At 47.5% G+C, this 24,203-nt stretch overlaps 1 protein-coding gene across 1 annotated transcript; it reads right to left on the minus strand.

Moving 5' to 3' along the window:
* Window positions 1-523: 523 nt before the first annotated feature.
* On the minus strand, window positions 524-22,718 carry LOC128331801 (cryptochrome DASH-like). Its single transcript, XM_053265692.1, has 14 exons — window positions 22,474-22,718; window positions 20,457-20,629; window positions 18,542-18,635; window positions 16,152-16,282; window positions 14,630-14,778; window positions 12,271-12,359; window positions 11,206-11,279; window positions 9,627-9,716; window positions 9,117-9,196; window positions 8,754-8,813; window positions 8,478-8,635; window positions 6,488-6,607; window positions 3,017-3,193; window positions 524-1,788 (listed from the first exon to the last, which is right to left on the minus strand). Exons 1-14 carry the CDS (start codon window positions 22,540-22,542, stop codon window positions 1,681-1,683), a joined length of 1,572 nt encoding a protein of 523 aa, XP_053121667.1. The 5' UTR covers window positions 22,543-22,718; the 3' UTR covers window positions 524-1,680.
* Window positions 22,719-24,203: the final 1,485 nt, after the last annotated feature.

Raw genomic sequence — 24,203 nt, forward strand, 5'->3', positions numbered from 1 at the left:
TCCCATTGATATGCAACCACGGCAGACCCTGCTTAGCTATGGGGACAAGTCATGCTTGCTACCACAAGACCAGATAAATCAAGAGTGTTTACCATTCAGTGTTATGGGAGAGGTACTCTGCATGTATTCAAAATCACTCCCTTCTTTGCTGTTGCTAAAATTACTCTGGAATGTAGGGTTGCATGCTAGCACTGAAAACCGATTCTGCGTTTAAGCCTTGGTGAGGCAGGACTCCAATTGTGATCTGGCCTGTTGCATTTGGTAATGTGGCTTGGGAAGGGATTATTTGTTTGTTTGTGCACTGTGTTTTATCCTACCCTTCAGTGAGGCCAGCATATTATACAAACCCTCCCCTCCACCTCATTTTATCCTCACAACAACCCTGTGAGGTAAGTTAAGGTGAGAGACAGAGATCTGTGTGGCTTTAGGGCTGATGTGTGTGAGTGTGGCTTTATGGCTGATGCTACAAAACCTTCCTGTCGGTTATCACTGGACGGGGTAAAGACTGAGGCGGCTAAATGTATTGATACCAAAACGTCGCTTTATTTGTCTTAATGTGTCTCTTAACCAAAGAAATCTTTACACCCCCAACCATTTGAGCATAAAAAAACCCTAAGCCCACATAGCACAAAATTATTTCCTGAACTCCAACCTGTCCCAAAATAGAAAACTAGAAACTATTCTGCACCAAGCCTTATAGCACAAATATTTGTAATGTCTAATGAAGTGATGACAAAGTGGTTTCCTGGGGAGATCTGTTGCCCTGCAGTTTGCAGACGCTATAAGAGATGGAAGTGAGGAAGTGGTACGTTCAGGAGAGGCTCATCCTCACGAGCCAGAGGGGCACCAAAGGAGGCACAGCTGCCTCTGCTTCCTGGCTGCAGCTCAGGCACCTCTCTCTCCCACCAGAGCAGCCGCTCTGCTTGCAGGCTGGCCACTCACCAGGTAGAGTATAGTTGCGTGGTTAACGTTTGCCCCAGAAACCTTCCAATCTTTGTCAGGCAAGCTGATCTATTCCACTGCAAGCAAAAGCTAAGTGCAACTTTTATCCAACTACTCTTTACAGACTTAATTAGCAAGCTTGTCTGTTCACTCCAGGTCATCAAAAAGCAGCCTCCTCTAGGGTGGCGCACAGAGAGCTCCAAACAGCCATGTTGGACATAAGAAGGGATGAACCAGTGTCATCAAATCAGCAAAGGACCTGTCCCCAATACATCGCTTTATTCTGCTTTCTTGTTTGTTTTTTTGCTGACGAGGCAAAATATGGCTCTGGATAACAAAACACCACAGAATGGAGTTTTGCTAGCATGGAGATTAATACTTGTTTTCATCTTTCTCTCAAAAAACAAACAATGGCATGTGTTTTGGTAAAACTGGTGCCTAAATCAGGGAATCCCAACCTTGGCTCTCCAGATGTTGTTGAACTACAGCTGCCATCATCCTCAGCCACTATGGCAAGGGATGATAGGAGTTGTAATCCAAAAAGGGAGACCCACAGTTGGGAATTCCTGGCTGAAATAATCAGAATTATCTGGCAACTACTAGCAGAAGATGACTGTTTGGTTTGTCAAGATACTGCCGAAGCCATGAGAATGACTCAGAAGGACTACCAGCGATTATCGACTGCAGCTACCTGCCATTTCACTTGATTCACTTTCCCAGAGTGCCACCTGACCATCCTCATGAGAGGTCTTTGTTTCGAGAAAAATAAAAATCCACTCCTCTGTCTTTGTGCTGCTTTGGAGTATACGGAGGACCTTTCTTTCCCTTTGGAATGGGACCTCGGGTCTGCAAGAAAAAGATGGACAGTGAAGAAGTTTATTCCTTAGAAGATAAAGGGAGGACTATGAGATGGTTCAGATGTAATGCCAAACCAGGGTTTTCAACACAGAACTCTGGTTTGTTGCAACGTCTGAACCAACATCATCTGAAACATGGTGTGAAGCTGGTTTGCAGACCACAGTCTGGGCAGTCTGTAGTTTGGCATTTCATCAGAACTGACCCACTGTGCTTTGGGATATTGCCGCATCCTCAGAAATCACTGTTTGGGAAAGCATCTGGGGATTCTCAGGGGAAGAAAAGGAAAGCCACATAACCATGGTTTGTCTGTATGCCTGGCACAGAAACCACAGCTAGGGGCCTAAATTACAGTCAGAACAAGTCATGCTTTGTCTGTACATCTAGAACCAAAATCATCATTTGGGATCTAAACCATGGTTAGAACCAACCATGATTTGATGCTACATCTGACCAGGCCCAATGGGTTTTCCAATTTGAAAACTTGAGGAGTCACACATGCTTCCATCCCATCTGTAGGGAGGTGTTTGGCAATCCTTGCCCTCCTAATGGAATATGCCCTTGGTCCATAAGGAGGAGCTACTAAACTAGGAGGGTTGTTAAAGCAGCAAGGCTGCTGGTTAGAACTTTAAAAACAAAACATTGGACAGCAAATGCAAACTGAGCCCGGCTTGTACAGCCAGAGTCAGCACAGAAGGTCATGACAGACACACAGGATAGAGTGTCCACATTTCTGGCATCTCAGTAGCCAACTTTGCCAATGGGTGGTGGCAGTGGGGTGGAGGAGAGATCTGGAAGGAAGAGCTGGGTGCCTGCACTGTCTTACACTGTAAAGGGAGATGAATGAAGTGTGGCCTACTGGTTAGAGTGCTGGACTGGGAACAGGAAGACCCAAAATCAAATCCCTGTTAGCCATGAAACTCACTGGGTGACTCTGGGCCAGTCACATCCCTCTCTTGCCCAACCTACCTCACAGGGTTCTTGTGAGGATAAACATAACCATGTGCTCTGGGCTCCTTGGAGGAAGAGTGGGATATAAACTTAAATAAATGTGAGTAAAGCATTGTTAAGTTGCTTTAATCGAGATCTAGCTTAGCTGACTTTCCATAGTGCCTCCAGGATTTTCGATGCTGGGATGTTGGACTACAACTCCCATCAGCCCCAGCCCCAGCCCCAGCGGCCTTCCGCCAAGGTTGAGACGCCCTGGCTTAGTGCTTACCGGCTTCTGGTTGATGTGCCTGCTCCATTCCCGGGGCATGACCATCGGCAGGGGATAGGTGTCCCCCAAGCTCACGCCGGCTTCCGAAAGGGCACCGCTGCTCATGGCCCAGGGGGTGTGCACGTCCCCGCCTTTTATGCACTGTAACTCTGGGACCCACCGTCTCACATAGTCTCCCTGCAAAGGCAAACATCTGAGTCTGGTTATCTCCCTCAGATAATTTATTCATTTTATTTATCATATTTCTATACCGCCTGATATGTACATCTCTAGGCAGTGTACAAAATTTAAAATACTTAAAAGTTACAAAAGACATAATAAAAACAATAGAATAAAATAAATATTAAAACAAGTTTTACATTTTAAAAAATTAATTCTAATAAAAAGCTTGCAAAAACAGGAGAGTCTTGAGGTTCTTCCTAAAAACAAACAGAGAAGGAGATGCTCTTATTTCAGTAGGGAGCATATTCCAAAGCCCTGGGGCAGCCACAGAGAAAGCCCGGTCCTGGGTCGCCTCCCACAAGCCAGTGGCATCTGTAACTGGACCTCTCCAGAGGATCGTAACAGGCGGCAAGGTTTATGACACAGGAGGCACTCTCTTAGATCGCCTGGACCGAAGCCGCAATTATGTCATCCTTTGTCTTGCTGCCCAAACAGGAATTGCTCAAAGTCTTCGCCACGTGATGCCAGCAACCACTGCAGCGAGATAGTGGCTTCTCAGAACAGGCAACTGAGTCCCAATGCTGGTGCATGTTCCCTTGCAGAGTGGGGGAAAGGTCCCAAATCCACGTTAGAAGTGAGAATTCAACAGCATCAACTCTTAGCGTCGCAGTAACCTCTTTTGGCCACTAGAAGCATGATGAGTTGTGTTAATAGGTCTCTCTTGGTCAATTAGAGTCAGTTAGAATTTTCGGGTGTTGAAGGCTAGTGCCTGTTAGTGTATGTTGTTCAGTGGCTCTCTCCCAATATATGATGTTTTAGTTTCTTAAGAAATATTTGGGGTGGGTTTTTTTTTTTTAAACTCAACCTAGTGTCTCCAGATAATCTCTTAGGCTAAACTTCTTTACCACCAGAGCATACTCTGCTGTGTGAGGATTTTAATGTTTCTGCTCACATCCCTCAACAATCCAAGCCCCAGAATCTCCACTTAAAGCAGGGGTTCTCGGGCTTGGGTCCCAGATGTTGTTGGACTACAACTCCCATCACCCAAAGGCCATTGTGGCTGGGCATGATGGGGGTTGTAGTCCAACAACATGTGGGCCCCAAGGCTTTAGAACCCCTGCAATAAAGGATCTCAGGCAGGAAAAGGACTGAGAGAGGTCTCAGACAGCTGATGCTCATCAGCATTTTAAAAGGTTACACCAATATTAACCTCGACTGTGGCAGCCAGCGGACGTCAAAGCTGCTGAATCTGTGCTTTGCTCTCCCTGAATGAGGTTCCATTCAAGCATGCAGGAAAAAGCACATGGCAGAATAGGAACACAGGAAGCTGCCTTGTACTGAGTCAGACCATTGGTCCATCTAGCTCAGCATTGTCTGCACAGACTGGCAGCGGCTTCTCCAAGATTGCAAGAGACAGGAGTCTCTCCCAGCCCTATCTTGGAGATGCTGCCAGGGAGGGAACTTGGGAACTTCTGCATGCAAGCAAGCAGGTGCTCTTCCCAGAGCAGCCCCATCCCCCTAAGGGGAATTTCTTACCTCACACATGTAGTCTCCCATTCAAATGCAAACCAGGATGGACCCTGCTTAGCAAAGGGGACAAATCACACTTCCTACCACAAGACCAGCTCTCCTCTCAGAATCCTTCTGGACTGCACTACTTTGAATGGCAGAGAAGGAGAGATTTGTGTATTGGAATGTTCAGCCACATTAAAAAAAATAATTCTGAAACACTTCTCTGCTAATGGAAAGCTGGTATGTCAGAAAGAAGGGAAATCTCGCTTTCAAGGTATCTGGAATTCCCCACCCCCAGGGAAGCATTTTAATACGACCCTCCTTCACCTGTAGTCTCATAGTTCAGGAAGGATGCTGCTACTTGCTTTTTCTGCTCCTTTGAATGAGCACAAATTGTATTGGAATGAGTTTACAAAGCTCTGAAGGGACTACAGTCTGGCTATAGCCCCCAAATGCCCCCACCCACCCACCAAAAAGGGCCATTTCAACACTTTAGCATGTCCTGCGTGGGCAAAGTCAAATCAAATCAAATATTTATTATGGTCAATAATCAGCTTCAATATAGTGAATAATCACTTTATAATGACAGCAACAATAATATCAGCAAAGCAAGAAATTATGCATACAACACATATGACATAGCTCTAATTTCTATACTAACAATCAAGTTAGCCAGAGTGTAATTGACTACAATTGCTATTAACACACCATTTACAAAACTTTGCAATCTGCTGCACAAAATTTAGCAACATGACGTGAAATAGCAGAATGCTGATCAGAAAGGAAGAGCATTCTATAAAAATCATTAGTTCTTCCAGGATACTTGGAACACATAATTAACCTATGGAACTCTCTGCCATTAGATGTGGTGACATCCCACACCCTGGTTGGCTTTAAGAAGGGTTTAGATAAATTCAGGGGGGACAGGTCTATTAATGGCTACTTGTCTGGTGGCTATAGGCCACCTCCAGCCACAGAGGCACGATGCCTCTCAATACCAGTTGCAGGGGAGCAACAGCAGGAGAGAAGGCATGTCCTCAGCTCATGCCTGTGGGCTTCTCTGAGGCATCTGGTGGGGCATTGTGTGAATCTTTAAGATCCAGCAGGGCTGTTCTTAAAGAAGATTTATATTGTAGACCCCGACAGAAGGAGAAAACATGACCCACTGTTTCAATCTCCAGGATTTCACACAGGCACGTTCGATTCACGTATAGGATGTTCCGATACCTGCATCCAGGATGGTAGAGGGAAGCACATCAAAATGTGCCTTTGTGAAGGCTCGTTTCAACTTTGGTATCGTTAAGTTGTAGAGATAATTAGCTGGTTGTGGGGAAGGTCTTGCCTCTGTGTCTCATCCTCACCCCTCCTGCCAAGCCCCATTTCTGATGGGCCACTTAAGATGGCATGCACCTTGCAAAATGGGCCATCTACAGTAATTTCAGCCACCTAATGGCGCAGTGGGGAAATGACTTGCCTAGCAAGCAAGAGGTTGCTGGTTTGAATCCCCACTGGCATGTTTCCCAGACTAGGGGAAACACCTATACCAGGCAGCAGTGAAATAGGAAGATGCTGAAAGGCATCATTTCATACTGTGTGGGAGGAGGCAGTGGTAAACCCCTCCTGTATCCGACCAAAGACAACCACAGGGCTCTGTATTCGCCAGGAGTCGACACCGACTCGATGGCACAACTTCACTTTTACGGTATTTTCACACTAGCAGTCCTGCTGGGATCCCTCAAAACCGAGTCTTAGTCCCACTGCAACCAAGGAGACAGAAACACTGAAGCCAGGACTTACGTGCCCATCGTAATCCAAGCCTTGTTTGATCATGTTAAACTTCCGGTTTTCTCTTGGGTCGTTGCCAATGCCAGCACTGTAGAGCCAGTTGCCATAATTGCTGCAGACGTCATAATCCACCTTCGAGGGAGGAGACGCACAGAGAAGGGAAGGTTTCAGAGTGTTGGGTTAGCTATGGAGTGCCAGGGGTGGGAAACCTGAGGCTCTCTACATGTCATTGGACTACAACTCCCATCATCCCCAGCCACAATAAATTATGGCTGGGGATGATGGGAATTGTAGTCTGACAATACCTGGGGAGCCTCCAGTTGGCCGCCCCTGGTCAGTGCAACTCATCTCTGAAGATGACCCCTTGGCACACATTCCATTGATTTCTGAGAGAGAGAGAGAGAGAGAGAGAGAGAGAGAGAGAGAGAGAGAGAGAGAGAGAGAGAGAGAGAGAGAGATGGGGGAGTGGGTGCATTGCAGTTAACTTCTCTTAATAGTACATGGTATGGAGTTAGGGATTTGCATGGAACTGGTATGGCCAGTTCAGTTAGAATTCGAACCAACCCAGCTGGTCTGGTTCCAGTTCTGGCCGAACCGGACCCGGACCAGTTCAACCGCAGAAGTGGGCCGAACTGGTTTGTCGACTGGTTCGGACTAATGCTTGTAAAGGGGAATCCGCTGAGGACTCCCCTTTACAAGCAAAGGGAGATTCCATGGGGCGTGGGGGGAGGGAGACAGGAACTTCCCTTCTTCCCGGTGGTGGTGGGCCAGTGGTGACAGGAGGGCAGTGGGGGCTCCTCTAAGCCCTCTGCCGGCCTCCCCAATAGCAGCCCAGGACGGCAGCTGTGGCCAGTTGGGGCCTCCGTGCAGTAACTGAAGAGAAAACTATATGCAAAGCAAGCAAAGCTCGGCTGCTCAGCTATACAGCTAGGGATGTACAAACCGGTTCAACTAGGCAGAATTCAAACTCGGGTGTTGGGGTATGTGCCCAAAGTTTGAACAGAGTTCGAACAGAACCAGTCTGAAGCGGTTTGGGGCAAGGCTAGTAAAGGGGAATCTGTTGAGGATTCCCCTTTACAAGCAAAAGCGGGTTCCCAAAAATGGTGGAGGGCAAGAGGGAAACCTACTTCCCTGGTGCCCGCACAATGATGGTGGTGGGGGCTCCTCTACCCACCCCCTGCCAGCCTCCCAAGAGCAGCCCAGGCTGGTGGCAACAGCAGCTTGGTTGAGGCCTCCGTGTGGTAACTGCGGGCCGTGCAGCAGGCCTCTGTGCTCGTGCAGAGGACATTCAGATAGGGAGCCCAGTGTTCTGGTGCCTAATTTGATCTTTAGCTTTTGCTAGCCATGTGGGGGGAAAGCCCTCTGCTTCAATCTTCCACTTAAGTTCCAAATGCCAGTTTCTGGGTTACAACCTAGCCACCTTTCCCTGGGTACCTGAATAAAATGCTTTGAAACCATGCCATTAAGGAACAGGCAACTTGAAAACACGATTAGTATATTTACCTGAATCCAAGACTAGTCTCCCCGCCCCCAGTTCTTTGATGTTAGAATTTGGGGGGGTCATTAAATTCAGGGTGCTCTTCCTTTGGGGTAAATATTATTAATTATTATTATTATTATTATTATTATTAACATTTATATCCCGCTCTTCCTCCAAGGAGCCCAGAGGGGTGTACTACATATTTAGATTTCTCCTCACAACAACCCTGTGAAGTAGGTTAGGCTGAGAGAGAAGTGACTGTCCCAGAGTCACCCAGCTAGTCTCATGGCTGACTGGGGATTTGAACTCGGGTCTCCCCGGTCCTAGTCCAGCACTCTAACCACTACACCATGCTGGCTCTATATTTAACCCATGTTTTTTAAAGGGGCCGTCTCAAACTTAGGGTCATCTTATATTCAGGTAAATACAGTAATTAGGAAAAGAAGTGGACTTTAAATCCCAGGTGTCTGTGACCATCAGGGGGCATTTGGGAAATAAAGTCCCCTTTTAAAGCCATCCTACCAGAAGGTATTCAAACCACTCAGCTCCCATCCGCCAATCCAAGCCCAGGTCCTTGGTCAGGAAACTGGCAACGTTCTGGCGCCCTCTGTTGGACATGAAGCCTGTTGCGGCCAGCTCACGCATATTGGCATCAACAAAGGGAACTCCAGTTCTTCCTTCTACAGGTGCAAGAAATCATAGAACCAAGTGGGATGCTGCCGCTTTTACTCCCTGGCTGCAAATGAAGGACCATTTTCGCACAAGAAATTGGCCCTAACACAGCTTGGGTTCACTGACCTTTCCAGGCGTCAAAGAGTTTGGAGTCCTTTTTCCAGGGTACATCTTTATCCTGGAGCCCTGTTTGGGTAGGCGGGAGGGGGTGCGGATAAATGGCAAGTTAGTAGCAGTAGCTTTTGGGCATGCTGGCAGGGGATGATGGGAGTTGTAGTCCAACAACTGGGGACCCAGGTTTGAGAGGCCTGCCATAAGAACGTCCAAGCCAGAGAAGTACATGCAACCAAGGAACCCTCCTGCTAGGTTTCCTGTGATGAAAGACCTTTGTCTTTCCCCAGACCCCTCCCCAAATGAACAGGAGCAAAGCCTGACCAATATTCGAGCCTGAAATGACTGTGCAGAGGGAAGCAGGCCTCTTCAGCTCACCTCTTAAAAAGAAAAGCCGCCTGCCATATTTCAGCGCCACAAATCGGAAGTAATCCCTCCACGCCAGTTCAAATAGCACCCTGGAAACAGACACACAGGAAGCTGCTTTCTACTGAGTCAGACCACTGATCCATCTAGCTCAGCACTGTCAACACTGACTGGCAGCGGTTCTCCAAGCAGGTGTATTTCCTAGCCCTACCTGGAGTTGCTGCTGGGGTTGAATGTGGGACCTTCTGCATGCAATGTGGATGCTCTGTCACTGAGTTGTGGCCCCATCCCTCACAACACCTCTCTGATAGATTCCTCCCCCTGACCTATTAGAACACTAGTGATCATTCCATTGCATCAGAGCAGCTCAGCCAATGGCTGCAGGAGAAGTGAAAGGAACAGCCAATTGGAGCCATTCTATACATGAATGAATGAATGAGAGCAATTCTCTCTTCCCATGTCTCACCCACCAGTCAGGTGCAAGGCAAGGTTCAAAAGCAAGCCATACTGATTGTGTCATACCAATAAGTACTCTGATTTGCTGTCCTCTCTTTCTCATATTTCCGGATCTGTTCATAAATATATCGCGGTGAGATGCAGCCAAGAGCCAACCTAGGAGAGCAAATCAGAACACCGTCAGGAAACAGGTGGAATGCTGTCATTTAGATGCTGAACCTGAACTCAGAACATCCATTTGTTGAACCTGATGTACACCCATCCCATACTAAGGGTCTGGAATGGGGAATGATAGCTGACTAGTTTACTTAAAAGTGCTACTCAGGAGCAAATCTAAAGGATCACTAAATTTCAATAGGACAGATCAGGAGTAATTTAGTTCCTTCTAGGTAATCCTGCGGCAGCGTCCACATTTACCGGTTTGCTTGTGGGCTAGATTCAAGGTGCTTGTCTCTTGACCTTTAAAGTTGTACATAAAGTCTATCTTTTGTTTTGTTCCTTTATTAAAGATCATGAGCCCTTTGGGGACAGGTAGCCATTTTATTTGTTTGTTTGTTTGTTTGTATCTATGTAAACCGCTTTAGGAACTTTTGTTGAAAAGCGGTATATAAATATTTGTCGTATTTGTACTTCGCTTGCAGCCAGGGTATCTGTCGGACTGCACCCGCCCATATGAACCTACGTAGGCCCCCTCTGTGTGGCACCTCAGGCCCTGCTCATGGTCTTGCCGCTGACAGAGAGAGTGAGGAAGAGAGACAGGGCTTTCTTGGTTGTGGCCCCCTCCCTTGGAACACCCTCCAGGGAGAGCTCTGCTATGCTCCCTCCCTCAGGGTCTTTAGGAAATTGTTAAGTGAGCCGTTTAAACATTTTAGCTGCAGCTTATATCTGGTGGATTAACGTTTTAACTTGTAGTTTTAATTTTATTTTTTTTTGACGGAGGCTTGTTTTTAGTTAGCTTCTGTTTTATTAGCTTGATATTATTTTTATAGTGTATTTGTTTTTACTGGTTTTGTTAGCCACCGCAAGCAGAAATATATTGGAGGAAGAGGGTATAAATATTTTTAATAAATAATAAATAGTCTCCTGCTAACTGAGCAAAGAGGTACCTTTTTAAAGTGAGCAGGGGGAGAGCAACTGGCCCTGTCCAACCCAAGCACAGCATCCCTCTAGGGGCTGTTGCTGGCGACTATCTTATATTTCTTTTTTAGATTGTGAGCTCTTTGGAGAGAGGGAGCCATTTTATTTTAATTCTATCTATCTCTTTGTAAACCACTTTGGGAACTTTTGTTGAAAAGTGGTATATAAATGTTTGTCATATTCATATTTGTATTAGTTTGGATGTAAGAAAATATACGACAAATACATATATTGTTTAAATCCCATTCAGTTCCAAAGCCATGCTTTCCCTTATGGCCATCTCACATTGCTGTGCATCATGCTTCTATGCAGAGAAGACCTTCCTGTGGGCTTCGTTTGGTACAGCATTGTCATGGATGGGGACAGTGACGTAACACTAGTGGAGAATTAGGCCGTTCTTGTCCAAAGCCAATGACATTCCAATGACATTCACAAGGAAGGTAGGAAGGAAGCTGAAAACTGTGTATTCAGTTGTTGTTGCTCAAGTTAGCACATGCAAGCAACTTACCATGGGGCAAACTTGGTTGAATAGTCCAGTCCAATCAATCCATTCCGTGTCTCCTTGTAAGAGGCAACCAGATTCTGAGCAAATAAAGAAATGTACCGAGACTTAATTGTGCATGCATGCCTCGCAGTTGGAAAGCGATGCCAGGCCAAACAGGAGGCCACGGCGTTGCTCTTATATCAGCCACCGCCGGGGTGTGTGTGTAGGGGATAGGACACACACGCACCCCCACAGCCATCTCCTCAGCCGCGCGGTGGCTGGAATTTAAATTTTTTTTTAAGGAGGTATAATCGGCTCAACGCCCTCCTGCAGACTGCACCTCGATGCGGCACATCGTCTGCTTACTGGTAAGAGTCGGCCCTGATCATGCCCTTATACAAAACTATGGTGCGGCCACACCTGGAGTACTGCGTACAATTCTGGTCACTACATCTAAAGGAGGACATTGTAGAACTGGAAAAGGTGCAGAAGAGGGCAAGCAAGATGATCAGGGGCCTACAGCACCTTCCTTATGAGGCAAAGCTACAACACCTGGGGCTATTTAGTTTAGAAAAAATGAGAACTGCGAGGAGACATGATAGAGGTCTATAAAATCATGCATGGTGTGGAGAAAGTGGATAGAGAGAAATTCTTCTCCCTCTCCCGTAACACTAGAACCAGGGGTCATCCCATGAAGTTGATTGCCGGGAAATCTAGGACCAACAAAAGGAAGCACTTTCCCACACAATGCATAATCCACTTGTGGAATTCTCTGCCACAAGATGTGGTGACAGCCAACAACCTGGATGGCTTTAGGAGGGGTTTGGATAAGTTCATGGAGGAGAGGTCTATCAATGGCTACTAGTCGGAGGGCTACAAGCCACCTCCAGCCTGAAAGGTAGGATGCCTCTGAGTACCAGTTGCAGGGGAGTAACAGCAGGAGAGAGGGCATGTCCTCAGCTCCTGCTTGTGGGCTTCCCAGCGACATCTGGTGGGCCAGTGTGTAAAATAGGATGCTGGACTAGAGGCACCTTGGGCATGATCCAGCAGGGCTGTTCTTACATTCTTATGACACAATTACCCAATTACCGTGTCCCAGAAGTAATGCTGCAGCCTCCTTAGGGCCTGGGTCTCTCCTCCACTGCAAGGGAAGGCGGAGCGAGGGTCCGTCAAAGGATCTGCCAAGGAAAAGGTAAGCCACATGCAAAGGTCAAAGCTCAGTTTCTGCATTGAAAACACCTTCCACGTTCTGCAATGGGAAACCCTTGATTATGCAAACAGAATATGCCATCTACATCATCAGTTTACTTGTGTGGAGACAGAAGATGGGAGTTGTAGTCCAACAACATCTGGGGACCCACATCTGACAACCCCTGGGTTCAGGAGTACAAGTCGAGAGCCCCAATGTCCAGGTTCAAAGCCCATCTCAGCAATGAACTTACTCAATGGACTTTGGCAAACCAGTCATTTTCTCATTCCTCTTGCTTTGCAAACTGCTTTGTGAGCTTTTTGTTGTTGAAAAGTGGTATATTTCTTAAATACAACATACTGCTTTTCAATATTTCAAATATGATTTTGAAAGCTCAGCACTGCCCCCTAATCCGTAATATGACAGTACCTGCCTGCACTGCAAGGTTGTTGGAAGGCTGACTGAAAAGGTACAGTATGTGAAGGATTTGAGTACTTAGGAGACATAACTACTACACAATATTAGGATGGGTTGAATGTCCCCTTTGAGTAGGGGACAGGGCTTCCTGGTCCTTCTGAGGGCCTGAAAACAAGTGAAGTGTTGTGCCTAAGGGAGCAGGAAGACCCAGGTTCTAATCTTGCCACTTCCTAAGTGGTCTCAGGCAGCCACAATCTCTCTCTGTTTCAGTGCCCCCATTTACAATAATCATGCTGGTCTACTTTTCAGGAGTGTTGTAGGAATTGCCAAGATATTGGAAAATGCTTTGAGCACTTAAGGTATTATGTACATGCATAATCATCATCATTATGGGCTTCAGACCCAGAATGTCCATTTTTAGAAACTAATCCCCACTTTCTTTTGACCTAATCAGTCTATGCAGAATTGTATAGATTCAACAAGCATCTGAAATCAGAAATTGCAAATGAAATTGCAAACCCTATACTTGAAATCTATCATAATCCCCCAAACGATCTGTTTTGGTTAAAATTTGGATGCTGAACTCCCAAATCTTATGGGTCCCAAAGCTCCTGGGCTCTGAATGAATTCACCTTTGGGGGGGGCAATAATTTATTTGATTTTTCCACAACATAAGACACACACATACACACACACACAAAAGTGGAGGGGGGGGTTCCATCACATCATTAGAGCAAGTATCAATTGCAATGCCAAAGTCTTGCCTGTAACTTAATCGTTCTACGATTAAGGAGGAGAGCTGGTCTTGTGGTAGCAAGCATGACTTGTCCCCATAGCTAAGAAGGGTCTGCCCTGGTTGCATATCAATGGGAGACTTGATGTGTGAGCACTGCAAGAGATTCCCCTCAGGGGATGAAGCCGCTCTGGGAAGAGCAGAAGGTTCCAAGTTCCCTCCCTGGCAGCATCTCCAAGAGAGGGCTGAGAGAGATTCCTGCCTGCAACCTTGGAGAAGCTGCAGCCAGTCTGTGTAGACAATACTGAGCTAGATAGACCAATGGTCTGACTCAGTATATGGCAGTTTCCTATGTTTCCTATGTTCCTATGTACCGCAGAGAAATCATACAAAAGTCAGCTCTAGTGCATTTTAAAAACATTTTTGTTACCATTCAAAAGCCTGATACAAATCCATTTTATCATATGTTTTTAGGTAAATAAGAAGAGGGTCCCACTCCCTTTTAAATGCTTCAAATTTATGTATTAAATTTATTTCTTAATAATGCCATTAGCTTTGCCATTTCTGCAAGCTCTAGCACTTTAAATATCCAATCTTCTTTACTCGGACAATCTATATCTTTCCATTTGTATGCAAATGTCAATATTGCTGCTGCTGTTAAACACATAAAAAGGATCCAGTATTTCCTAGGCAGTGAGCCATTATCGATGCCTAGTAATATTGTTTCTGGGCTCTTCGGGAAAGTCATTTTAAACACTTTCTTAAGCTCGTATATCAAATCCCAATAACCTTTAGATTTATTACAAGTCCACCATAAATGTATATAGGAACCTTCCTCTTTTTTACACTTCCAACATTTGTTTGACATGTTCTTGTATATTAAAGCCAACTTCTTAGGAGTCAGATGCCATCTATACATCATCTTAAGATTATTTTCCTTTAAATTAGAACAGGCAGTATATTTCATGTCTTCTGTCCATAGTTTTTCCCATTTCTCCAACTCAGTTATTTTTAACAGGGCTTCAACAATTCACCTTGTTGAAAATCTTGCTTTGAAATTAAAACACAAGTCAGCTGGGATGCAAAACAAGCAAACAAAAGATTCCTACCTGTCATTCCAAAATCTTCCAGGCTAGGAATTTGCCCTTCATCCACTCCTGGAGGCAACGGCTTCATCTGATCGGCCATCTTCAGTGGGGGACGGACCATAGCCTGGGACTCCACGGCTTTTCGAAACTGAGTATAGACATCAGGCAACCTGTACATATGACAGGGAGGTTGGAAAGGGAAAAGGCCACTCATTCCAAAATGGCAGGAGTAATTCTGTGCAGAAGGAAACTGGATCATAGCTAAAGTTACAGCAGCACACAGGATGATCCTACAGAGCTGCCTTCTCCTCAGGCCGTTGACCCAGCTGACCCAGCATGGTCTGTTCCCGATCAGCAGTAGCTCTGTAATGTCACAGGCAGGAGGGTCCTTCCCAACCATCTACCCGAGACCTTGTTTAGTGGGAAATGCCCTGGGTGCAGTCTGGAACCTTCTGCATGATGCAAACCACATGCTTTGCCACTGAGCTGTGCACCTTTCCCAAAAGCACAATGCAAAACAATCGCATGCAAGGTAGGAAAATAGTTGACCCCTCCAGGTGCCACCTCCCTCCTGAATCGCATCCCATTAGGAGGAGAAGTTGGCCTCTTTCTTTCCACCCTCTCCTGGTTTTCTTAATGCAAACAGGAGTTTCTTCTGAGATGAGAAAGGGCTGATCACCTGTCCAATTAAAGAATGACATGCATACCAAAAAAAAAAAATCAAATAATGATAGCTCTCCTGCAATTGAGTATAAAGACCCCAGGGAGCTGCCATGGAGCAATTCTTGGGTGTGAGACAACATTTGGCAAACAGGTCTCCTGAACCCTGAGGGGAGGAGCACGGTTTGGAGGAGCGGCAATAAGGAAGTGGAAAGGAATGGGTTAAGGACCCTCTTCACCTCACTGCTTCTGTGCTCCAAATCACCCACTCCCCACGCTGCTTTTATCTGGAAGAGGAGGCCACTGTGGCTGAGGATGGTGGGAGTTGTAGGGCTGGAGAGCCGTTCTTGTGGCAGCAAGCATGAATTGGCCATTTGCTAAACAGGGTTTGCCTTGGTTGGCATTTCAGTGGGCAACTACATGTGAGCACTGTCTGCTGTAAGGTATTCCCCTTAGGGGATAAGGCTATAGTTCAGCGGGAGAGCATGTGCTTGCATGCAGAAAGCCCCAGGCTGACTCCCTGGCGGCTTCTCCAGGTAGGGCTGAGAGAGACTCCTGCCGGCAGCCCTGGAGAAGTTGCTGCCTGTCTGTGAAGACAATGCCGAGTGAGATGGGCCAAAGGCCTGACTCAGTAGAAGGCAGCTTCCTGTGTTCCCAACAACATCTGGGAGTCAAGGTTGAGGACCTCTGTTGCACTCCAACCATGGGGGCAGGAGAGGTGCCAGTTCTGTCTTCCACCTCCGCCACCTGAATGGTTTGGGGGCATCCCCAGTGGCCACCTGGCCACCCAGCAACAGCAGAAGCAGAAGTAGGAGGACTTTCCTGGGCTGCCTGGAGGCCAGATCATGGCCAGCCCAGCTTCATGTGATTAGGGGGACCTTACCTGGCAATGGGTTTGAAGGGCAGGTCATCCCGGTGGTAGAGAGTTGATCCCCAGAAATTCTGGACCGCCACACCCTGTTCAGAGCACACCTGCAGCAGTGCCTTCTCCACATCCAGCTCTTCTTGCGTAGCCTGCACCAAACAGGAGCCAAAAGTAACGACTAAGACTTTCTCCCATCTCCATAGCACCTGCGTGCCTTATCTTAAGGCTATATGCATTTGCAAATCTATCAGCATGCTTGACCCCAGAAGCAATATGTGGAGTGCCTCAAACCCCTGCACTGAACCGACGAAGCTGCCTTATACTGAGTCAGACACTGGATGGACGACCACAAAGCAGTACAGGCGGCAGAGTGACAACGGTTCAAAACTAGCTATCACAGAACCAGACCCACCACACTAGCAAGAAATAACCACCACCACAACAACAACAAAGGCATGACAAGGTAGCAGGGATAATACACTGCAACATCTGCCAAAAATACAAGCTACCTGTAGCCAAAAATTGGAGGGACCATAAAATTGAAAAAGTGGTAGAGAATGAAGATGCAAAAATATTATGGGACTTCCAACTACAGACAGACAAACATCTGCCACACAATACACCAGGTATGACTGTAATCGAGAAGAAAGAAAAACAAGTCAAAATAATCGACATAGCAATACCAGGGGATAGCAGAACAGAAGAAGAAAAAATATAGAAAAAACAACAAAATAAAAGATCTACAGATTGAAATTGAAAGGCTGTGGCAGAAGAAGACCAAAATAATCCCAATATATTGGCGCCCTAGCTGCAATTCCAAAACAACTTGAAGAGCACCTCAAGAGCACCATAGGGGCCACAGAAATCACCATCAGCCAATTACAAAAAGCAACTTTACTGGGAACAGCCTATAATCTGTAACGATATTCTATAATAACAACAGGAACAATACTGATAATAAAATTCAGCCATCCCAGGTCCTTGGGAAGGACTCGATGTCTGGATAAAACAAACCAGTCAATAACACCTGTCTGACTGTGTAAACAAGAAACAATAATATGTAGTAGTAGTAGTAGTAGTAGCTGCTGCTGCTTATTTGTTAGCTGCCACATAACAAAGCCCTGGGGGGTTCACAACACAACATTTAAAAACACCCAGTAAAAACACATAATGCAAAAACATAATACAATACAAAACCTTTTTAAATCCTTTTTTTAAAACTCAAATTTTTAAAAGCCTGAGTAAACAGCAAGATCTTCACCTGGCATCTAAAAGAACAGAGTGACGACACCAGGCAAACCTCACTGGGGAGGCTATTCCATAGATGGGGTGCCACTGCCAAAGAGATGGCTTTCTGGGTGCCCTTGGAATTGCTCATAAGAACAGCCCTGCTGGATCAGGTCCATGGCCCATCTAGTCCAGCATCTTGTTGTTTCCCACAGTGCCCCACCAGATGCCTCTGGGGAGCCCACAGGCAAGAGGTGGAGACACGCTCTCTCTCCTGCTGTTGCTCCCCTGCAACTGGTATTGAGATCCTACCTTGGCTTTTCAGGATCATCCCCCAAACAGTCCATTCAGTACACCCTGAAACTTAAAACACTGATCTTCTGCTGGTAAGCTGTGACCCAGAACCAGGTCTCAGCTTGGCTTGTACACTGGAATATTTAATTCTGATGAATGTGAGGCAGGGAGAAGGCAGGAAACAACGATGTGATGAGGCTTTTTAAAAAAACCTTTTCTTCTTCGAGGTGGCTTTGCACAAAGCCTCCTGCAGGGGGAGCAGCCTTTTCTAGCTTGCACAAACTTAACTATTCCTTGCCATGCCTGACAATGAGTTTTTTAAACTAATTAAAAAACTCACTGGTGGGGGCTGAATGAGGAAAGGAAGAACAGAAAGAAACATAATCACAGACATATAAAAAAGAAATATAATCACAATAGGTTTAACATTAGCAGAGGAGAGAAAAGCAAATAAAAAGGAAATAGCAGCAATGCACCTTTGCACAAGAGCACCCAGAGAATTTTTTTTTAAAGGATAATTTCAAAAGCTGAGAGGAGATTAAGATACTGAAACATCAAATTGTTGAATGAACCCTCCACACTACACCACAGAAACAGCAGGACAGCCCTCCTAAAACAGGAAAATACAGCTTTTTCCCCCAGGCACATGCAACGTTGTAACACTAAAACGTAAACACAAAACCCGGAAGAAGGCATCCAATGTGCGAACGGCACCTTGCTGTCATCGCATGCACAATGGTGTCACAACACAGTTAGTACAGACACACACACTTAACAGCTGCACAGTGAAATAATTATAACGTATAATCTGGAAAGCGCCCAGGACAAACGCAGCTGCTCTGGTGAGCTTTACCGAAGCTTGTAGACGAACAAGAGCGTCTCCTCACCTCTTCATGAAAGGCCACGGCAGCCACCGAGCCGAGCTGGGCGATAAGGTCGTGGACCACCTCCTCTGGTCTCCCTTTCCGCACCACCAAATTGCTGCGAACGGATCCAAGGAAAGGTGATTCAGCTCAACGTGGTGAACTTAGGGCTATCGGCCTGGCAGCAGTGTCAAGCGGCACAGCCCTACTTCCTTGCACGCTTTTACCCTCCCATGGAAGAACACCCTGACACCTCAGGGGCAAAAATACTTGTGTCAGGGATGTTGCTGGTTAACAGGCCAGGGTGTCTGGAAGGGGCTTCCTTAATGGGAGCTCATGGCTGGGAGATATGGAGAGATCTCTCTTGAATCCTGCCCCCACTCACTTAAGGGGGGAGGCTGATGCAGTTAGAGGCCGTGAAGAGACGGTGGCTAGCAGGGGCTGCACCCCAGTGGAGTGGGGACGGGCTACACCATGCAGAAGGTCTCAGATTGTATTTATTTGTTTTATGTATTGTTAAATTGGTATACCGCCTTTCATTAAAACAATCCCAAGGCAGTTCACACAAAAGTTAAAAACGAGACTATAAAAATGACACAATTAAAATATTTCGCTAAAAATAGGAAAACAAATCTGACTAAAAGGATTTAAAATACAAGCATAAAACCATACAAAATACAAAGAAGCAGCAGTAGAGACAATCATATAAAAACCTGGGTAAAAAAGCCAAGATTTCACACGCGTTCAAAAAATTGTGAAGGAGACTGAGGAGCGAATAGCCACCGGCAGAGCATTCCAGAGTCTGGGGGCAGCTACAGAGAAGGCCCTGTCCTGCGTACACGACAACGGAGCCTCCCTCATTGTCACACTCCCTGGCATTGAGGAGAACTGGTCCTGCAGTAGCAAGCGGGAATTGTCCCCTTTACTAAGGACCAAAAGTCTGGTCTTGAGACTCCTTTACTAAGTGACTCCTCTCCGGCCTTCAGACTCCTTTACTAAGGACCAAGAGCCTGCTGCTTATTATGTAACAGGGAGAGGGACCCAAAGACACCTTAGGGTGCAAGGGGGTCTCTCTCTCTCTCTCTCTGTGCATCTGATGCCACAGATCTTCTGCCTTGTTGGAATACATCTCCTGTTTGCTTACACATGCTTCTTCTCTGCTTGCATATTTGTAAATGAAGCAAATAGTACTAGAACTCCGCAAGGTCTCAGCTTTGTCTCCTCCAAACTTAGGGAGCCTGTCCCTGGAACCTCCCACCACTTGAGGAAGTGAGGAGTTGTGCAACAGTATGCTGGTTGCACAGTCCATGCAGCTCTACCTGACAAATGGCCAGCTTGCAGTAATGCAGCTCTCATTAATAATTCATAATTTCATTAATTAATTAATTAATTAATTAATGCTGGGGCAGGGCAGGATGGGAGAGAAAGGAGCAAGCAGAGCCCCAGGAAGGAAAGGCAGCTGTGCCTCCTTTGCCCCATCCTCACCCCACAAGTTAGGACAAGCTGTTTCTGCTGGGAAAGGAATTTATTTATCTCTTTAACTTATTTTTTACGGCCCAAAACTTACTTCTCTGGGCAGGACAGATTCTTCAAACATGCCTGGGGAAGGGATGCATAACCACCTCTCAAACAGGGTCACCAACTGTTTTACTGTGCCTAAAAGGGCTGCTGAATCTGCAGATTTTGGCCGGGGACGATGTTTATTTCCATGCCATGAAAATTTTCACCCGTTGATTTCTGCTGATCCAGCTGCTGTTAAAAGCACAGCAGCCAGTCAGGCCATCTTTTTCCTGGTCAGCTGGCAACTCTACTAGACACAGGATTCAGTCGTCTAAGCTTAGCAATTCTGGAATGGCCAAAACCTCCCTGTGGCAAAAGCAGGTTGGCCAGCATAACAACACGGCGTTCAAAACTTGCATTTGGCGGTTGGCAAACCCACCTGCCCTTGTTCTTAAGCGTCTCCCGCAGGTCTTCCACACTTTCTAACAGAAACTTGAGGCGATGGGGCCCCGTCTTGGGGAAATTGTAGCAATGGGTTCCTCTGTAGTGTCGTGGATCAAAGCAGTACAGAGGGATAACATGATCTGCATGGTTGTGGGCCCACTGGAGCACCTGTTGGGAACAAGACCATCCGCCTCAGAAACAACAACAGTGATTCTTAAGCCAGGACACAGCATGCAGAGGCTGTACGAAACCCAGAAATAGCACCATCCCTTGTGGTCTGGTAGGGCACATAATCTTTCTGATCAGCAAACACAGTGTCTAAATGTATTTCATGTACAGATGTATTTCAGTAAGAAGCACACTGTGGTTAAGTCTGTTTCCACTGCAGAGAGTCAGAGCTACTTTTGCTTGAGCATAGCAAGGAGCCTGCTGTGGTTATTCTCCAGGGAGGGAAATGCACTCTGCACATGGCTAAAGGTACTTCTGATGCCATTCAGACAACACAGGGCAGGGGGAGAAACAAGGCAGATGCATTTATTGAAATGACACACTTTAGGCAAGGGAAGCCTTCCTTGGCATAGAAATGCCAAGGAAGGGGTAACAGCTTCATCCTCTGAATTTCCCCCTTATGACAAGGCCTGCCAGAAAACAATAAAAATGGCATCCCTATTTAGGAATCCTACTTAGAATCTCTAGCCCCAGGCTCAAACTGACATAGTTCCAGTGGGGATCCAAACTGGCAATCTTCTGTTTGTTAGTTGAGCAGAGAAGAGCTGGTCTTGTGGTAGCAAGCATGACTTGTCCCCTTAGCTAAGCAGGCTCTGCCCTGGTTGTATATGAATGGGAGACTTGAGGTGTGAGCACTGGAAGATATTCCCCTCAGGGGATGGAGCCACTCTGGGAAAAGCATCTAGGTTCCAGGCTCCCTCCCTGGCAGCATCTCCAAGATAGGGCTGAGAGAGATTCCTGCCTGCAACCTTGGAGAAGCCCCTGCCAGTCTGTGTAGACAATACTGAGCGAGATGGACCAAGGGTCTGACTCCGTATATGGCAGCTTCCTATGTTCCATTTCCTGCTGTGCCATTAGGTCACCTTAAGTGGCACAGCAGGGAAACGTCAGTTTGACTAACAAGCAGAAGTGTGCCGAATCCCTGCTGGTACTATATTGGGCAGCAGGGATATAGGAAGACGCTGAAAGGCACCATATCATACTGCGCGGGGGAAGCAATGGCAAAACCCCTCCTGTATTCTACCAAAGAAAACTACAGGGATGGGGACTTTTACCTTTAGTCCACTATAATCTGTGGACCCAAGGCTGAAGAATCCCTTTAGCTCTTAATATGTCTGGCTTCCGTGCCTTCAGCAACAGCCGCCTGAGACCCATACATTAAACCGGGGAAGCTCCCCTTCCTCGCCCGGCAGTCCATTCATAAAGAAAGCCTGGATGTCAGTTTCAAAAGACGGCCGCTCGTATTGGCCGTTCTCTTGCTAGAGGCCCGCCCTCTCCCCGCAGGGTTTGATAACTCGGTGCCCTTACGTCACAATCACTTCAAAGCCTGCACGTGCGTAGGGGCGGGGCAGCTGGAAGCAAGTTACATAAAGCTCCTGGGAAGAGTGCGGGTGACCTAAAATGGGGCTGAGAAAAGCCCCATAGAAGCCCCTTAAGCAAGGGGTTCTTTTCCAGGATTGGCCTCCGTCTCCAGGCGACCCCGAAAGCCATTCTGGCAGACGGCTGTAAGGACTTATTTGACAAACAGGGAAGCGCGGGGAGGAAGCTCTCCCGAAACCGAGCGGGCCAGCTGCATTTGTTCATCCAAGAAGTGGGCAAAAGCTGTCATTGAAGCTGACTCGGCGCGCGCGCGACTCGCACACGGACCCCTGGCCCACCACGACGCCAGTCTGCGCACCACTCGGCTGGTTTGACACCGGTCTGGCGTGGATCCGCTTCGGATCCCGCGTGGTGGTTGTCGCCCTGGGCGCACGCTCCCTTTTGGCTCCGCTGGCCGGCTGTACCTGGTGGTCGTGAAAGCGCAGGTCGTTCCGAAGCAGGCAGAGGACAGAGCGCAGCGGCGAGCGCTCCATCCCGGCGGCTGAGCGGCTCCTGCCCAGCCCAGCCCCGCGGAGGGTGATGCGTACGAGGGCTGGGCCCGAGGAGGAGGAGGAGGAGGAGCCGCGCTCCTCCTTCGGCGGGGCCTTTTTCTCTCCGGAAGAGGCGCGTCTCCGCGGACGGACAAGCCGCCGCAGGCCTGAGCGGATGGAGGAGCATTCTCTTTCGCCCTGAAATCAGTGAGACAGACTTACTCCCGAGGAGACGCGCGTGTCCCCGCTGCGCCGCCATTAGGTGGCTCATAGTGCTGTTAGCACTGCAGAAGTGAACAGGTCCCTCCACCACCGCGCAATCCTAGCCCAGGCACGTCTGCTTGCAAGTCCGTCCGGTGTCTCCTGTTGGACTTACTCCCAGCTTGGGAAGCCAGGGCGCCGAGGGGGGCAGCCAGCCTCCCTCGCTCTCACGCTTGTTTCCCAGGAACTGGGCCGCGGCGTCAGCAGGACTTGTTCCTACCGGAGGAGCTTCTCCGCCGAGCTCCGACTTACTTCAGTCGGACCTTTTCCTGGTCAGATTCCGGTTGGACTTTCTACTTTCCTGTGTGAGGGAGTCCAACTTGAATATGGTCATACCTTTTCTATATGTCCCTCCCCTCCCGAGATGATCGGAACATAGGAAGCTGCCTTGTACCGAGTCAGAACATTGGTCCATCTAGCTCGGTAATGTCTACACAGACTGGCAGCAGCTTCTCCAAGGCTGCAGACAGGAATCGCTCTCGGCCCTATCTTGGAGATGCTGCCAAGAAGGGAACCTGGGACCTTCTGCATGCAAGCATGAAGATGCTCTTCGCAGAGCTGCCCCATCCCCATATATCTTACAGCAGGGGCGTAACTGTGATAGGGCAAGGGGAGACAGTTGTCTGGGGGCCCACTGCCTTGGGGGGCCCCCAGAGGCAAGTCACATGACTGACTCCCCCACCACGCACCCGCCCGGGCTTCCTTCAGTTGTAGTCATCCTCCGAAATGGATGTGAGTGTTAAGACCTGGAGCTACCAGAACAGCATGTCTTTCTCTAGTACCATTAAATGACTTGCATCGTCCACAATTTACAAAACCTTTTAATCTTCTCTCTGGGCCCACTCCAACCTTGCTACGCCCCTGTCTCACAGTGCTCACACATGTAGTCTCCCATCCAAATGCCAACCAGGGCAGACCCTGCTTGCTACCACATGTCCTGGTCTGCAGTGACTGGCAGCAGCTCTCCAAGGCTCCAAGCAGGAGTCTCTCCCAGCCCTACCCGGAGATGCTGCCAAGGATGGAACCTGGGATCTTTTTGCGTGCAGAATGGATGCTCTTCCCCTGAGCTACAGCCCCACTTGTCCCGGTCTGCAGTGCGAACAGTTCTATAATGGGGCCCCTGCCTGCAGGGCCAAGCTACTGCTGTCCCTAACTGGTAAATGAGAACATGGGGTGGGGGGGAGTACCCATGTGAGCCATTGTTTGGCACACCCAAGAGCAGGCCAAAATAAAAGCCTTCATTGTGTCACTCTGGGCTCCCAAGGCCAATCTGAATGAATTTAGCCAGAGTCTGGAGTTGTTAGTGAGACACCACATTGCACATGTTCATTACAGAAACAATAGGAGGGAGAGCCGGGGTTTCCAGGGGGCCCTTGGCAACGGCCTCGATCCTGCAGAATTTG

Source organism: Hemicordylus capensis, chromosome 6, assembly GCF_027244095.1.
Source record: "Hemicordylus capensis ecotype Gifberg chromosome 6, rHemCap1.1.pri, whole genome shotgun sequence".
NCBI lineage: Eukaryota > Metazoa > Chordata > Lepidosauria > Squamata > Cordylidae > Hemicordylus > Hemicordylus capensis.

Excerpts from the sequence above, each read along its gene's own strand:
- LOC128331801 (XM_053265692.1), bottom strand. The coding sequence starts at position 22,542 with ATGGAGCGCTCGCCGCTGCGCTCTGTCCTCTGCCTGCTTCGGAACGAC. Across the intron at positions 8,814-9,116 it reads GCGGCTTTTCTTTTTAAGAG|GGCTCCAGGATAAAGATGTA; the intron begins GTGAGCTGAAGA and ends CTACCCAAACAG. Across the intron at positions 3,194-6,487 it reads GCTTGGATTACGATGGGCAC|GGAGACTATGTGAGACGGTG; the intron begins GTAAGTCCTGGC and ends TTGCCTTTGCAG.